An 18,103-nucleotide genomic window follows, 5' to 3' on the forward strand; every position below is an offset into this window, starting at 1 on the left:
AAATCATAATCATACAATGACAGAAAAATTTTCCCAAAAGGTCAAGTAAGGCAGGGACATGTTTTTAGGATGTCCTAAACATTCTTATAACTGTACTGACATTTGATGAAACCCTGCATTCAAAAAACCAAATTATTTCTGCTTAAGCAATATCCAGAAAGGGGATAAGTGCCATGAGAGGCAGTGAAATCAGCCCACAATTCAGCCTAATTTCATGGCGGAACGGTAACAGAGAACTCCCAAGAGCTCTTCAAACACACTAGCCCATTAATCGGTTGTGTTCACTCAAAATGCTCTATTCTCCAGATCCTCCCTTGGTTTTATTCTTCTCATCTCAGACAGTGTTTTTGCAGCTTCTCATCTCTATCACAGGCAGCTGGAATTCAAATTTTTGTTCTGAGTGTCAGGGGAGTTAGGCACTGAGAAAGAACTGCCTTAAAATACAACTTAGACAAAAGATAGCTGTCTGTTAAAGAGAGCAATAAAAAAGGTTATATCTAAGGACATTGTATCAGTTGGGCAGGTGCCTACATACCTATGGTATCTGACCAAAAAAAAATCCTCAAATGTAGCACAATGTCTTGACAGAGCTAGTTTGGTGCTTCTGTTATGACTACTGTTTCATTTAGTCTAAAAACTAGGTGTTTGCGTCCCTGTTCCTTAAGAGCTTGACTTGTTAGGCAGGCCTAGACCACGACTACTTCACACAGGGAAAATAAAAGTTCATTTCAGAAACAAGGAGGAGAAGGAGCTCATAGTGATTCCACTGTGTCTTAACAATAACAGCCAAAGCATCTCCCTGCCCCTTCTGAGAGACATCAGTACATGCATGTCTTTCCTTACTGAGAAAAATGTGATAAATAGAGCATGCTTAGTTCCAGGGCTAGCTCTAGGTATAGATAAAGTAGGCACTTGTCTGAGGTAGCAAATTAGTGAAGATGGCAAAAGGCCCCCCAAAAAGGATGATCATCATACCAGTGCTACCTGGATATGGATGAGTCCTAAAGGAAACTAAGCTTCACATCTGTCTCCCCAGCCACCTTTCATTCCTGAGTCTACAGCTTAACCCAAACATCTATTCCTCCATATAAATCATTATCTTCAGTTTTTTTCTCCAATGCCTCTCCTGTTTAGCTCCATTGAAAGTTTAATGACCCCCTGTCCTACCTTACAGCTACTTATTTATTTCAATTCTTTTCCTATGCCTTGTTATACCTCTTTAATGTTCATCCTTCCCAGTCCTCACTTCTAAATTTACTTTCCTTTCTTGGAAAAAACGCATCTACTCTAATCATCTGTGATTTTGTTTTATCTGTACCTTCTCCAAAATATTTCTAGTAACATAAACAACTTTGCCTGCTACAAAAGAGCACTTATCTGTGAATTCTGGGGGGTTTTTTTTAACCATTAGGGTTGAATTCTTATAAAATTTCAGTTCATAACTTGAATTCCAAATTGCACTCACTTTATGAAACCCCACCTTTCATACAAAAAAATTATTTTCCTGCAAGGCACAAGGAATCTTCAAGGACAAATAGTAAAATATATGAAGCCCATCAGGCATAAAACTTCACTTTTTTCTGTACTTCTTAATCCTCCTTACTATTTCCTTATTTTTGCTTTGTATATAAAAGAGAAAACAGGGTTCAAACATACTGCTTTGCAAACCAAACACATACTTTTAAAATTAATTAAACTGATCTCCGGGGCATCAAAGGTCACCATAAAGCAGTTGACTGTGGAAAATTTACATTTTTTAAAAAAACTATATACTCACCAGTTTCAGAAGTTCTCACCAGAAGTGGGAAAGATGACTGATTCCCATGGCCAAGTCTGGTGAATGCCCTTACAGAGATGTTATAGAGAGTATATGGCTTCATTTTGCTTAGTGACATACTTGTAGATGAGGCATTTTTAATAAATAAATCATTGGAATCACTGTACAGAACTTCATAGTGAGTTATGAGACCATTAGGCTGCTCAGGTGGTAACCATCTCAGATTTATTTCTGTTGCAGTTACATTTATTAACTCTACATTTTGGGGTGGGGAGTCTGGTTCTGCAATACAGAAATCAAAGAGAAAAAAACCCCTCTGAGACTTTCAGTTAATTGAATATAGGACCGATCTCATAAACCTATTGGATCCTAACATTTAAATTAGCTAACTGTACCAAAAGGGCTACAGTCAGTAGTCAGTCAGTCACTTACTCACTCACTCTCCTTCTCAAAGCCTTACCATTTTTTATCTTAGTTAATTTCAGCATGTCTTCTTTTTCATTCATAAAACCGGGCATCTTTTTGCATCCCAGAAACTTCAACTTTTCTGGAGTTTCTTTTCTCATCCACTTATAAATCTATCCAAAACTGCATTTATTAAGAAAAAAATCTCTCCTGTCTAATGCTTTCATGCAGACTGATCCTTCAAATCCTCTTACTGTCTTCCTCAAATTCAGGTTCTTTAAATTTAGCTGAATGCCAGCTTCTTACTGCTTTCTTCTTAAATAGCCACCCATCTTATTTCACTCAACCAAGCACTGAACCAAGAAAAGGACTGTATGCACTGTAACTAAATTCCCTTTAGTTTACTGATAGAGCTGCTAATTGATGACCATGAAGACCCCAGTGTAAATCTCGCATGCACTGGTGTGAAGGTCATGCACAAAACAAGTCCAGCTCCAGGGCAGTGTGTTGGCTCAATCTACTGGCAACATGAGTGCATGTGAGTCCAGTGAGCTAATAATGCATGGAAGTGTTGAAGGAGTGTGGGCTGCACTTATGAATAAAATCAGCTCTGAATGTCAACCCTGATTCCTCCGAAGGCTTCATCACTTCACCCCCGAAATAACCTGCCTGTAAAGTTTTAAAAAAATGTACTAAGAACCCAGGATTATGTGATTCAGTTTCTGTACAAATACCTATATCCAGATATTTCAGAGTTTATCATGAATTCTTTTGTCCTAAAGGTCTCACAAACCACTTTCATTCCTGATTTCTGAGCCCATGAGTGAAAAGTATTAACTGTAACAGATCACTACTCTGGATGACAAGACTGCCCACATGGATATTTCCCATGTGAAGAAGCTTAATTTTAAATTGAAATGCATTTTGCAATTTATCTGTCATGGTAAAATATTTAAATGCAACAGCCTAGTATCTTCTATCGTAACATAAGTTATCTAAGATAGATGTAGTGAATCTTTTATTTGGAGGTATCTCTCTTTTCAAGAGTCAAACTAGTTGTCACTCCTAGCTTGGCTAAAGTTAGGAGACATGAATCTCAACCTGAATTACCTCAGGAAAACTAAAGAACAAGAAGATGACAGGAGTAATTACACATAGCCTTATGAAAAGGCAGGAATTATTGGTGGTCTTCTCAATAGTTTCCTCAAGACTTGCATGCATCTCTTACCGATGGATCAACTGTTGGACTGCAACTCTACTCTGAACAAATTTCTGTAATGCTCAAAGGCAAGGAACTGTAAGCTTTCAGAGAAAAACATATTTAGATAGGTAATTTTCTGTTCTTGTGATATGCCCTTCCCCTGCAAAAAACTAACAGCATAGAAGCTTACAACCTTTAAAAAAATTTACAAGCACTTAAAATGTCACTGTTTAATTTGAGATTTTGGTTGATTATTCAAATCATCTAAGCTTCATAAATCACCATGATTTTTAATCCTGTAATCCTTTGCTCTCTTTTATTCTCACTTAATTATGTTTCCTGTATTGTAGCATATTTGGCAATGAGAGAGATATATGACAACTGGACAATTACCTTCTTTATTACTTCGGTAAAAACTGGAAATAACTTTGCTGAAACCAGTGAAAATATAAACCTGATACAAATGAGAAAAGCTAAGGTTTAATACTCATGACTCTGCTCTGTAAATCAGATTCCCATGTTCTCTTTGCAGAGGCCGATGGCAACTCCAGCTACTGCCCCTGTGCCTTCATGGGTGGAGACTGCCTTGCAAGCAAGAAAGCAAGATCCAGAAATCTTCATAAAGTAGTGTTATACCCTACATTAAAACTATTGATCAGTCTTAAAATGAATAGAGCCCCAAACCTGTACGAAAACAACTGCATATAATACCATGCAGTGTAAAAACCCCTCACTTTATCAGCAGCTCTGCTTATAGACAGCAATATGGCATCTGAATTGTTGAAAGCTGCCATTTATAGATGCTTCAAAACCAACCTAATTTCCATATGATAACATAAAAAAAAGGATAAGCTGCAGTCCCAAAGATAATTGATTATGGTTTAATGGTTTAGATGGGGTCTAGGGACACACTGTTTTCAGTGAAGGAACCTCAGCTCTGCAGCTTTCTTCCCATTTGTCTGTCAGAGTTGAGATTAGCTGATTGCTGGTCATGCTGCAGCTTTCATGCTTATTTCTAGTACTTACATAAAAATGGGCTGAACACAGTCACTGACTGATAGAAGACTAATAATTTCAACAAACATTGATTTTATTCATACACTTTCTTCCCCTGTTATGTATGTGCCCAGTCTTCTGAACAAGTGCAAACTTAAATACAGAAATCAAATCATTATTGCAAAGAATGTATTTACCATCTTCAGGGGTTCTCACGAAAACATCATTCTCTTCAGACAAAGCACTTTCTCCAATTGTCGTAGAGGCTGCAACTCTCATTTTATAATTTGTGTACTTTTTTAAACCTAAAAAGATTAAGTAAAAAATCTTGACTGTTGACTTCTTAAACATATTTTTTCCTCATAGCTACTTACAAAACTATAAAGAAGGCTACTGTTCTAAGAGTTTTTGATACACATTTGTTACCTAAAAGGCAGAATATGTATAATACCATTCATATGGGGAGACCCAAATAAGCACTTAGTCAAATCAACAGATTTTGAAATAAGTCAACCAGCTTCAACCCTGTAAATAGCTTTAAGAATTTATCTGTCAAGACAAAAGATGTGTATGTGTACATCCAAATATATGTTTTTATTCTATATGCATTACTCTGTGTTGTGGTTTAACCCCAGCCAGCAACTAAGAACCACGCAGCCACTCACTCACTCCCGCCCACACCTAGTGGGATGGGGGAGACAACCAAGGAAAAAAAAAATAAAACTCATGGGCTGAGATAGAGACAGTTTAATAGGACAGAAAGGAAGAAAATAATAACAACAATAACAACTACAACAATAATTAAAAAATTACAATAATAGTAATAAAAGAATTGGTTATACAAAACAAGTGATGCACAATGAATCACAATTGCTCACCACTCGCCGATCAATACCCAGTTAGTTCCCAAGCAGCAATCTGCACCCCCCTACCCTGGCCAACTCCCCCCAGTTTATATACTGGGCATGACATCACATGGTATGGAATACCCCGTTGGCCAGTTTGGGTCAGCTGTCCTGGCTGTGTCCCCTCCCAACTCCTTGTGCCCCTCCAGCCTTCTTGCTGGCTGGGCATGAGAAGCTGAAAAATCCTTGACTTAGTCTAAACACTACTTAGCAACAGAGAACGTCAGTGTGTTATTAACATTATTTTCATAATAAACCCAAAACATAACACTATACCAGCTACTAGAAAGAAAATTAACTCTATCGCAGCCAAAAGCAGGACACTGATTAGCATAAATAAATGCCTGAAACCCCATGAGGAACGCATTTTCTTCAATTACTATCAAAATTATCACCTTAAAAGAAGAAAATTATTACTAAAGTCAGACAAATACTGTGAAAAAAATTCAAGTCTGAAAAAGAATTGACAATTTAGGAATATTTTCCTATGTGGAAGGAAGAGGTTAAGGAAAAAATTCCAAGGAGAAATCCATTTCACAAATTACTACTCAGTACATTTCACAAATTACTACTTGGCGCATTTCACAAATTACTGCTTGTCTTACCTAGTCCTCTTCTCCCATCTCACATTCCCTACGTACCCCTCCACAGTAGACAAGTCTGTCAGTAGTGTCCCAACTTTGCTTTCGCATGCAGTTGGGGGGGGGGTGTGTGTGTGTGTGTGTGTATGTGTGTGGATGGGGGAGATCTGGTCCACCTACCTGATGAATGGCTACATTACATAAAGTTGGAAAAAATAATTTTCTGTAATGTATTTGCAATTTTCTTTTTTTTAATCAAATGACAATGTACCTGTCATAAGTAAGCTGTTGTTTGAAGTTGTTGTGTGGAATGCTTGTTTTGTATCCAGTTCCATGGCATAAACAGTATAATGAATGATCTTCCCATTGGGATTTGCTGGAGGATCCCAATACAGCAAAACAGAGGAGGAGCTAATATTCTTGTAAGATATATTTTGTACTGAGCTTGGAACTGAAATGAAAACAGAAAAATATAAGTAAGTAAATGAATGATAAAACAGAATTTAAAATGTTCAGTGAAAGAAGTCACATATGCTAAGTTTGATAGTATCAGACTTACAACATTTTACCTTGTTCATGTGTCCTGACTGTAAGAACGTCTGCTGGTCCTTCTCCAACAGCAGTGAAAGCAGACACACTGATTGTGTAGTCTGTGAAAGGTGCAAGGCCCTTTATAACATAGGACAGTTCTTCAGCCAAAATGTTAATGGTATACTGATTATCTGTGATTAAACGGAGAGAAATAATTACTTACTCGTAAACTCATTTTTTTCTTTTGCATTCTAAACTCACTTTGACACAGTGACCTGGAACTATTTTATTGCAAAAGAATTAACTTTCTAGGCAATTACAAAAATATAAAGAAAAGTTTACACTCCACCTCCTAACTCAGTCAAGGAGAGGCTATTATAAGTCCATTTTCATGTGTACAATAGATAGATTGGCTAGATGAAAGAATGAATGGGCAAGAACTAGAACCATGAGGTTTATACTGACAGTTATCTCCAAAAAATTTTGAGAGAAATCCCCTAGGAACTAGGAAAAGGCATATTTGTATATGGCCTAGTATCTCCAGTGACTTCAGAACCATGGATCCTAGGTTGGTGGAGCTTTTAGTTTTGTTTTAAATTTTGTTTTTTAATTGAGAAAGACAGATTCCCTCTTCCTTGCCCTCCCAACGGTGCTATAATAACTGTACTTGAATTGTCTGCCCTCACAGATCCTTTCACACTGGTATTTTTAGCAGAAGAGTTGTGGCCAGCAGACTGAAGAAGTCATGCATGCCCACAAAAAGTTTTTGGTGCATCTACAATAAAGTTCAGTCCACTGCAATCCATCTGTGCTACTCAAAATCACATTATAAAGCAGCCATTATGCCTCTGCAACATGAAAACGTGTGGGTGCTTCACATATCTAAGTATAAGCCTCAGAGTTTTTGCAAGACCAGCATTAAAATGAAGGCATCTAAAAATCAGCAGACCCTGTTGAAAATTTGGCTGTCAACAGCTTTAACTACTATAACAACTACTATAAAATAATACTGGTATGCTAGATTACAAGAGATGCTGTCTGAAATCAATTTTTCAGCAATACAGACATCTTTTAGCAACTCAATACCTCAACCTGAATGAGGCTGTAAAAAGAAGATTCACATTTAAAGCACTGTACGTTTTCTCTGTATGACGAAGAAGATTCTTCAGGATTAATAAAGTACAGAAAAGATCCACTGTAGTTTAGACTAATGGATTGAATTCTCATTTTAGATACTGGTGTACATGGAGGAATTTGGTGACTTCTTTAATAAAAAAAACCAACTTGACTTTCTCCCCACAGTTCAAAACTCACTGTAAAAATCTAGAGTGGTATTTTAAGTTCCTGCCTGTCAACGGAGGCCTGCTTAATGATTTGTAAATATCCATACTTGGTAAAGAAACACTGGTCCATTGATAATACAGAACAAGTGTACACACTAATGACATCACCATGTCATGGGGTCATCTCCACCTGTTTGTCACCCATATAGCAAATTTGTAACTTTTTGACCTATTTACCTTCACTGACATTTGAAAACCTATTAGTCAAAAGGCTTAGAGAAATCAAGGTCTCTGAAGGGCTTGGAGATATGTTAATCCCTGACAATCACACCTGCTTTGGCAACTGTAATAACTGATTGTCTATGCAGCTTGGCTGATGGCTTTCTGGTGCTCCTTTCACTAGGAAGAAGGTCAGCTGGGTGACAAGGGGCTAGTTCCTGCCTGTGTGGCATTCCCATTTGCTTCAGAAGGTTATTTGGTAGTAAAAAAATCCGACTCCAGCAAATGACCCATTCATAATTTGCTTGAACCATGTGCTAAAGATCATATCTGGGACAGTGATGGGGGTCCTTCAGAACAAAGGAGCAAGTAGATAAATACCCTAAAATATCTTACCCAAAGCAGAAAGCAATTTTGCAGCTCCATTTATAGCAGGTAAATCATCACCAGATACACTTGTAAATATTACTGGGGAAGCTGTCTGAATGCTGGAAAACATTTCAGCTGAACCTTCATATAATTCATTGGCTGTTTCCACTGAATTCCAAGTGGGAGAAGGTTTGATGTTTTCATTTATCATATATGATTCCAAAGAATCAATCAAATACTAAAAATCAGAAATGTAAAAATAAATCACAGACCTCGTCATCACTAAATTATTTAATTAAATTAATATATAATATAGAAATAGTGTTTGTATATTTGTGCATATATATCTACACACACACTATATAAATGTTGGCATACAAACATTATCTTTCATTACAACAATAATTAACTTTGAACAATACAATATTTCTCATGAAAAAGCTCAGCTGCCAGTAACCTGCAACCTTTTATTAATTTTTATTTTTTAAACACCACATTCTTTTTTTTTATTTTTTAAAATATGTTTTTTATAGTAAAGTGGCAATTTTAGAGCAAGGCCTTTAACTTGAATGCTGTATCCTTGGAGTTACATTGAATAGATATATGTTTGAGCCTGGGAGATTCCATTTGTACTAAGCATGTTCTGAAACGGGGTTGCAGGCACTGAAAAGAAGAGGGCTTCAGATACCCCTACTAGGCCCTGAAGAAAAGGAATAACATGTTGACTAGATCACTGAGAGGGAATAAGGGGAGAGAGAGAAAAACAGAAGCTAATGAAATAAAGGGAAGAGGGAAAATAAGGGAGTATATATGTGAAAAGGGAGAGTGAAAGGGAGATAAGTGATACAGAGGTCCATAGGACAGAAGGGGCAAAAGACAAATGTTGGAAAGGGCTGGCAGTAGATGTAAGGGGAGCAAGAACTACAAAGAGAGGAACAACAAAAGCAGAAGAGAAAAGACAGAGAGGCTAGAGCATAGGTACAAAATAGTGTGTAAGCACTAGAGCATTATGCCCCTTCAGAATCTGGGACCGAATCCAGGACTCTAGTGTCTTTAAATTGTTCTGCTGTCATCTGTGAACACTCCCCACTCACACATATGGCCCACTTCACTGCCAAAAAGAGATGCTTTTACAGTGATGTAACTCATACACATTAGGTCTCTCCCTACAGACTCTGGGTGGAGAGAGGGCAAAGCAGCTTTTTTTACTGCTTCAACTAGGGGGGATTAACCACAGGCAGAGATACAGCATCAATCTCACCTAAGTACCAACAGGTAAAAGATATACATGACTCATCTTCACCAACATTTCATAGCAAAATAGTAACCCACGTGGAAATACTTTTTGCTTCTGAGGCTTTTCCACATATAAGGCAACAGGTTTTTATTGCTACTAGTTATTGACTACCGTTAGCACTGTGGATCTGCCAGTTCAAATCCTGTAGATGGTCTAAGCTTGGGTCAATGGGGTTCTAAATAAAGCAATGTTTATTATGATTTGGTTTGGTTTTTAATTAGAAAATTACATTCAAGGAACTATAATAAAGCAGCAATGATGCTACACTAAGAACTCAAAAATTAGGAAATCCCATCATTAAAACATGTTTGTGCAGACAATTTTCATTTCTTCTGTGTCTGTACTACGATACAATCTTTAATTATAGTTATATACTTTCATTTTCCAAGGAAGCTTGCCTGTTTTAATGAATGGATCCTTATCCTCATTTTTTTTTCCCATACTCTTTATTTAATGTTTGGCTCCAGGGCTCTATTTAATGTATACCATTCAACTTGAAAGCAAACTCCTTCATTGAGCTCTACATCAAAAACTTAGATTCTGTATCAGATCAGAGAAAGACATCATTGTCTAAAAAAAAGGTATTATGCAAACTTTCGGCACCTATGTTCAAAATTCAGACCAAAAAGCCCTACCTCAGAAAGCACTCAATCCTGAGCTGAATGTTTGCTAGGGCTCCACAGTTCTGTGCTGCATGCTCAGAGCTGCCCCACCTAAGCATGTAGAGCATCTCAGCACCCAAAATCCAGAAGCTAGACTGACTGACAGCGTAAGTCCCCTAAAAGATTTGATCTGGTAGATGTGCACAGATATCCTTAGTATACAACCATAGCATGGAGTTCAGCATGTAGTATCAGACATGTAAATTCAAGGATACAAATGGGGGCAGAAAGTATAACTTAACGAGCCTTGGGAGACTTCTGTTGAATTCACTTCTCCGTAGGATTCATACCCATATCTTCTAGGAGTTCGCCTGAGTACACCTAAATCTGTACTCTTATTGTTAGGTCACCCTATGCTCCAAAAACCTCAAGGGCTAGAAAGGATAAGACTGTGGGCTACGGCTTCCTGCCTTTAGTAGCTAAGACAGTCTGGATAATTCTGCCAGAATTATTTATTGTTCTCATGTTGTGGAAACAGCATTATTGGAATCTCTTTAAAACCCAGCCAGAGAAAGAGGGTGGGGTGAGGAAGGTGGCCCTTAAAAGCATTGACATGTCATCTGTGGTGGCTAATTCCATATTCCCTACCTATCAGATAAGGCAGAGAAGCAAATTTAATCTAGCAAAGAAATCCATATTAAAAAAACCCACTGAATACCTTATTTTTTCCTTCAAGAATAGTGTTTTCCAGAGTTACCTCTGTTTCCTGCACATGTACTTTAACTCTGTACTGGGTAATGATTCCATTTGGTTGTCGTGGCTTCCTCCAAACAATTTTTATATATGTGGCTTCCACTTCTGCCAGATGTAAATCTGATACAGCACCTGGCACTAAATATTCAAGAAGAAACTTGTTTTAATTAAACATCTGTGATTATTGCAAGCTCTTTCAGCACTGTGTGCAAAGTACAATAGGCATTTAATCAAATTTCACATCCTTATCTTTTGAGTTGCGCCTGTGCAGGTACAGAGTTACTTCACAGGTTTTCTTAGCAAACAAGTTACAGTTCTAAAAATATGCACACAGTTTTTTGACATATATGACATATGTATGAATATGGTCAGATCCTAAGATGATGTAAATCAGGAGAGTTCCACTGAAGTCAGTGACTGGAAGCAAGCAGACCTTTGCTTAAGTATATTGAAAATGAAAGCTTAATTCTCAATTCATCAAAACCATACAAGAATGAAGTAAAAAGCTGAAAGCAAAATAATGAATGTGATACATCTTGTTCAATTCCCTTTTATAACAGGTTTTGGTTCGATTTCTTCTTTAACTATGCAGTAATAATGATACTGTACTTTATGCAGGACTGCCAGAGATCAGATACATTTATATTCAGTAGAATGATATTCAGATTTTATATGAAAAATAATTTTGTCCTAATATACCTTAGAAAAAGAAAAACTTGAAATTACTTGCATAACGAAGATTTGTAGATTTGACATTAAAATGCAACATTCTATGTCACTCCCAGAAAAAAAAAAAAAAAAACAAACCACCGAATTCCCCTTTGGCTTCTGACAGTGAGTTCAGACAAGAGGTGAGCATGACTGCACTGAGGCAGGCCATCTCTGGAAATTGTCTCTGAGAGCACAAAAGCAGATACTCCAGGAAAGAATGTGATAAATAAGGATAGGCGTTCCTCTTGCTGTTACACCTTGACGGCAAGCATTGCAGCAATCACTGATTAAGATATTTTCTAAATTTGTGCTGTGTGGCATAAATGTAACACAAATAACCATCTTGAAACTGCCTGCCTATTACACACCTGATTCTCAATTTTTTCTGGTTGCATCCTCAGATGCAGACCAATAATCCTGCACAATCTCACATGCATGCAAGATAAAACCACATTTCTATACAGCAAGGGACTCTCACTTGGTCAGTCAACTACTGGGAGCCAAAACTCCCAAACGACAGAGTAGATGCCTCAGGGGCAGAACCAACCACTTGACTGCCCCAGGACAAGATCTCTTTGTTGGGTCTGCCTCAGAGCTATGGACCCTGGTAAAGGTGGCTCCATTAGAGACTGGTATGGGGCCTTAGATTTGGTGAAAATTAGTCAAACGAGGTTTAATAAGAAACATTGGGGCTGAACAAACTAGCCGTGGGGAATTCTGCGCTGTTCTTTCTTTTCCACTTGCTGCCATCTAACGGGTAAGGGCAGGACCTGCAACTTAATTACCGTATCTAAAAATACTACTTTCATTCAGGCAGAAACCACCTTTCTTTCACAATCTCTGAAGGCTTCTGATAGCAAGTAAATTTAGTGACAGTGTATGAACTCGACAAAAATGGAGAAATAAATCGACATAATAAATTTTCAGCTAATTTCTTTCATTAGCTTTTTATCGCTCTCTTGCAACACTCTTAAAACACACCCATTATTTATTTTGCAAAGTACCTAAAAGGCTCTGCAGGGAAAACTGAAACCAGTTACCACGTACAGCCCATTTATTTCACTTCTCTATGCTTACTTACCATCCGCAGGAGTGAAAACTGTAAGGTTAGTCTTTGGCCCCACTCCAGCACTTGTCTCAGCACCGACGTACACGTCATATGTTGTAAACGGCACAAGGTTACTAAATACAAACTTATGATCTTTTGTGCTGTTATCCAGAATATGACCTGGAATGAAAAATAAAGAGATTCTAGCTCAAAAATAAAAACAGTCCACAGCTACTTTCCAGGATGATGAATGATGAAAAGACAAATCTTTTTGTGAAAAATCTCATTTGGCATCAACTTCGTTGGAAATAATACTGAATGTCTGGGGAAAAAAACAAACAAACAAACAAGCCACCTCAAGAAGGTACGGGTTTCAAGAGGAAGGGATTTCATTTACAAGCTAATTTCTATTACTTTTCCTGTGTGGTCCCATAAAAACATTAGCATGCAGCTCATTAACTTTTTACTTAACTACAGGCAGCTAGATAATTTCTTTATATATACATGTCTGAGTTAAAAAAAATACAAAAACATCAAAACAGACTCATACAGTTGATTGCATACTACACAGGAATGAAAATCGTCCAGAAATCTTTAACAGAAAGAGAAAAAAGTAAAAAAACAGAGAATGATTTAGATATATAAGCACCCTAACTCAGCTGCGAGCCTAGCTTGTCATCTCTCTGAAAGAGTGAGGAAAGTTGGTTTCCTCCACTCTTAAGAATATCTAATATGAATTTAATTGCGCACTCTTCCTCATTATGGACAGACTTTCCCTTAAAAGTAATCTAAAAACTATTGAAAAGTCTAATAGTAAAAAGGATACATAGAACTGCTTTCAAATATTCATTCTTGATTGGCAGGGACACTAAGAAGAAAACAATCACAAAAAAAAAAAAGAAATAGAAACATCAATTCAGACTTACCAGATGGTCCATACAGCTCAACTCTGTAACTAAACTTTCCTGTTACTATGGTTGGTGGGTCCCACATCACTGAGAAAGACTTTGCTGTAATGTTGCTCTTGGCAAAATTTTGTGGTGGATCTTCTGGAACTTAAACAATATTGGAAAAAGTCTTTGAACATAAAATAATTTATATTAGGATTTCCAAGAACCACATAACAGACAATTCATTTTAAACATAAACATTAAATATTCTGAGGGGAAGCTGCATTAAAAGCACTTCTCATTAAAATGACATATTTATTTCATTTCTTTTTTAAGGTATCAAGAGAGCTGGTAGCATGCAAATAATCCTTAAAAGACACGGGTGGCAGGGATTCTACCAAGTTCAGCATGGACTTGATCATGATATAGATTACATACAGAAAATGCTCAAATATGATTGTGATGCTCAGCAATACAGAGCTCACATCGGGTGTGGGTTTTTTTCTTGAATAGATGCTTTGTTCATATAGACAACACTTCATCTTACAGATTTCTGACAGCACTAATGATACACATTACTATCCACAAAGGTAAACCTGGAACCAAGCTTGCAAAAACACTGCATACTTGAGTAACTTTCTATTTTCATGAAACTATTCACACAAATTAAATGAATCCAATACTCAAGTGATTATGGAATCTGAGTCCTTTCCAAAGCATACCTTATTGCATTGATAGTTAATGAGAGATTACTACTGAGATTAAAATCTGAATCCAAAGACAACTAAAGGAGGTGGAATTTTTTACATCCATATAGAGTAAAAACAAACTTGATTTTCAAAAATGCTGCATATGCAAGTAAACTTATGGGAACTGCTTGATATAAATTTCTACAAAAATCAGGTCTCGATATGTCATGTGTGAGATTTATGCCAATATGGAGATATAGACTGATCCTGTAAACAAATATGCAAGTTAACTAATATACTACTCTTAAAAAGTACTATCGCCTTTTGTAAAAACTAATGTACAAATGAAAGAAATAAAAAATCCTGTCATTCCTAAAAGATATGCTATAGATTGGTCAGTAGTGACTACTTAATCATTCTTAGTATGCAAATTGCATCGGCTACAATTGCACATAATTCTGAAGTATCATCTTAAGAGTCCACTTTTTTTTTTCCAAGGTTTAAATCTTTTTCTCTTTGTAGAAGTATCCCCTTGACAGCTACCCGAGCAAAGAAAATATTTGCATGCTGAGTTTTCAAAAAATATTTATAATGAAACATTTTAAAATACTTTAAAGAAGTGGCCTCTTTTTCAAAAATCAAATAAAGAAAAATATCATCATTGTCAGCAACACAGGAGAGCTTCAGGATGGCTCAGAAAATTCTGGTTGGAGGGGACAGAAATAATTTTTAGCATTTTAAAATGGAACATCAATGAGCTATACAGTAGGGACATATATCACCTTCATCTCTGGCGAAATGGGCACGACAACTCTGTGTCATGCTCTTGTGTGAGCAGGAAAGTGATATTTGAAATAAATGCACTCTCCGTCCTCCCACCTGCTATGACGAACTATAATCCATCAATTCCTCTCCCTCAAGCCTCATCTCAGACACTCCAGTGGAGGATTTGGCCATATGAGAAACTGGTAACTTGGAGGGGGTAGCTAGTGTGATGCTAAAGAGATTCTTGTAAGAACCAAGACATTTTGAGAAGGGAAGTGGATTTCAGGAATTGCAGAGACTGGATGATGGTGCTTGATACTAGAAGGTGAACCTGTTAGAATAATTGCAAAGCAACACACCTAAATCATGATTTTACTATATAGACTATACGGATAAATACAAACTTTAGCATGTAGAAACATCTTTCCCACTGAAGCAAATGAAAGGTAAGAAAATAAAAATAATGAGGCAAAATGCCTATTAACTCGTAATGCCTTCCTAACAAATCACCAACCAACTCTACAGCCAGCCTCCAGACAGAGTCCTTGGCACACAGGCATGCAGGACTCGGGGGAACACTTTAACAAACACCTGAACGCTCATAAGGTGAAGATCTAATAGAGGTGGATCCAGAAGCTTGGGCATACCAGTGTGCTGCTAAGAGGAAGGACTTAGTGAGGCTTGGGCCATGAGTGCTGACTGTGCCTGTGGCCCTGTGCACACCACACATCCACCCACACTGACCAGTAAGCCAACCTCCCTTTTCCCAGAGCATGCTTTAATAGGTCAACCCTGGCTGTACGGGCAGCCGGTACGCAAGGACTGAAGATCTCGTCTTTCAAACAGCTGACATCTTTCTATGTTTTTGGCAGAACTAAACCCCATTGCATAAGCTTTTCATCACTTTCCAGGGTGTTCTTACTACCAGCGTACCTATCCTAGGATGTTAACAGGGTAAAAAATAAACTGGAAATCAGCCCTGAGATCATTAGAACAGACACTACCCAAAACTTCATTAACCATAGACAGAACAGCAAACTAAGGATATTTAAATTCTAGCAAAGCAATTCAAATGAACAGTGCTAGGAGGGAATTAAATTTCTTTTCATCTGAACAGTGCTATGAATTTTGGATGTATGAAAGGGGAACCCAGTAACATCAAGCTTTGTCAGGCAAAGCAGTGATGTACTAGCAAACAGAAAGCCAGAATAACATTCTTCTAGAACACCTTTTTGCTATGGCTCTATTAATAATGTTGCCCACTACCTAAGTCATTATAAAACTCCTGCTCCTGGACAACCTTCATTTCCAATTCTAACTTCTCGGTGCATTGCAGGTAATCCAAAATCAACTTTCCTAGTGTTTAAAGATTTCTTCAGCACTGAAAAACTTTCTGCAATAGGTCCAGACTGAGGAACCATGGGACAGGAGTTTTCTTTATACCGCTTATGTTTCCACGAAGGCAAAGAAGCTTTAAGTGCATTGCTATGTACACAATACACATACTTTTTTGAATACTATGCCTGACGCCTTTTTCCTTCACCTGTATTTTTAATTCTCTTTCCATTGTGCCATTAATTGCAGTTCTTAAATCATACTCAGTTTTTCATAAAAATTGATCTGTACTGAGCATACTTTGGTATCTTTGACTTTTAATAATAACTGAACTCCAGCTCACTGTACATTATTAGATACATTAATAGTTATATACACTTACAGTTGATTCGATCAGGTAAAATGAAAGTAACCATGTAAATACAAGAGCATGATACAGATAAAAACAGATTTAGACTGAAGTGTCTTGCAACATAACTTCAAATTGATATTTTGAAGTTTTCATATAAATCTGAGAACTTTATTTTCATTTGAAAGCAGTATATACCTGATTCTGGTGTCCGGACAATTGCACTGTCAATGTAGCCTGCTTCGGTGGTAACTGCAGAGACTTCAAAAAGATAGGTGGTATATGGCCTGAGGTTAGTTATAACAAAACTAATTGGTTCATTCCAAACAGAGCTCATTTGACTTGGTGCCTCTGTACTTGGTGTAACTGTAGTCCGTGAAGGAATTGTGGACTTGCCAAAAGTAGTTGAAGGAGTGGTAGTACTCCACAAAAATGATTCACTGTTATCCTATAAAGACAAAATATGAAACATAATAAGCTGCATCTATAACCTATAATGGTAAACATATGTAGATCAAAAAAGGCAGACCACCTTTGAAATACAATTACCATAAAATGGTTCTCCTTTTTATACTTTAATCTCCAAAGTTAGGTTATTAGTTGACATTGCTAGTACATCCCATTAGTGACAGTATTATAGTTTCCTGCCTTATCCCAAAAGATCTCAAATCTGACTGAACAGAAGCAACTCTCTAGGATTCATTTAATTATTCCCAGATTCCATTTTCAGCGTTCAGTCTCTCTCTTAAAAAAACAAAAGTTCCCTAGTGAGGTCCTTCTACATCACGTATATACATATACAGCATACATATATCCATATATCACGGATAAGACCAGACAGGGGTTTCCTAATCCATACTGTCAGGAGAGACCTCTGAAAAAGTGCTAGACATTAGCGTAACCAATGCTTATGAATCAGTAGGTGGCAGTCTCCCTTCTCAGTGCTGAATTAAATCAGCCTGATGTTGGGAACCTTCACAATGCCTAAGATGATCTTCTAAATAACATCTGAAACCAAACTTCTGACAATTTTTGTCATTTAAAACTGCACTTTTCATTAAAGTACTAAGCCTAGCATCCTGAAAAAAAATAAAAATAAAAAAGGAAAAAAAAGTTAGGCAACTTGACATCTGAGTAATCACAATACTCTGCTCAGAATACAGAGGAAAAGGAGAATAAATACTAGAAAAGAGAATCTTCTTCAAGACATTCTGAAAGGTATACATTGGTTACAGGTCTGAATCCAATGAATAGTCAAAATTCAGAAACTTTCAATGAATGCTTATTTTAAGAACAACTCAAGACTAGAAATGTTTTTTTTAAAAATCACTGCTAATCATGGGTCTTTTTAATTTTATATTAAAAGTACTTAAATAATGTTGAAATGTGATACACAG

The 18,103-nt window shown here is 37.0% G+C and overlaps 1 protein-coding gene across 3 annotated transcripts in view; it reads right to left on the reverse strand.

The window, feature by feature from the left end:
• Positions 1 to 18,103, reverse strand: part of PTPRQ (protein tyrosine phosphatase receptor type Q) — a 114,045-nt gene that overhangs the window by 87,308 nt on the left and 8,634 nt on the right. For 2 of the 3 annotated variants that reach the window (XM_009921855.2, XM_069773417.1), the window contains exons 6-14: positions 16,905 to 17,154; positions 13,605 to 13,733; positions 12,712 to 12,858; positions 10,885 to 11,057; positions 8,295 to 8,505; positions 6,435 to 6,587; positions 6,137 to 6,316; positions 4,577 to 4,684; positions 1,778 to 2,059 (exon numbers count right to left, since the gene is read on the reverse strand). In XM_009921855.2, the coding sequence (XP_009920157.2) occupies positions 1,778 to 2,059; positions 4,577 to 4,684; positions 6,137 to 6,316; positions 6,435 to 6,587; positions 8,295 to 8,505; positions 10,885 to 11,057; positions 12,712 to 12,858; positions 13,605 to 13,733; positions 16,905 to 17,154 (1,633 nt within the window). Of the gene's footprint in view, positions 1 to 1,777; positions 2,060 to 4,576; positions 4,685 to 6,136; positions 6,317 to 6,434; positions 6,588 to 8,294; positions 8,506 to 10,884; positions 11,058 to 12,108; positions 12,279 to 12,711; positions 12,859 to 13,604; positions 13,734 to 16,904; positions 17,155 to 18,103 lie in introns of those variants that run through there. The other variant, XM_069773418.1, reaches the window with a different exon arrangement.

The sequence above is a fragment of the Haliaeetus albicilla genome, chromosome 28 (genome assembly GCF_947461875.1).
Source record: "Haliaeetus albicilla chromosome 28, bHalAlb1.1, whole genome shotgun sequence".
Taxonomy (NCBI): Eukaryota; Metazoa; Chordata; class Aves; order Accipitriformes; family Accipitridae; genus Haliaeetus; species Haliaeetus albicilla.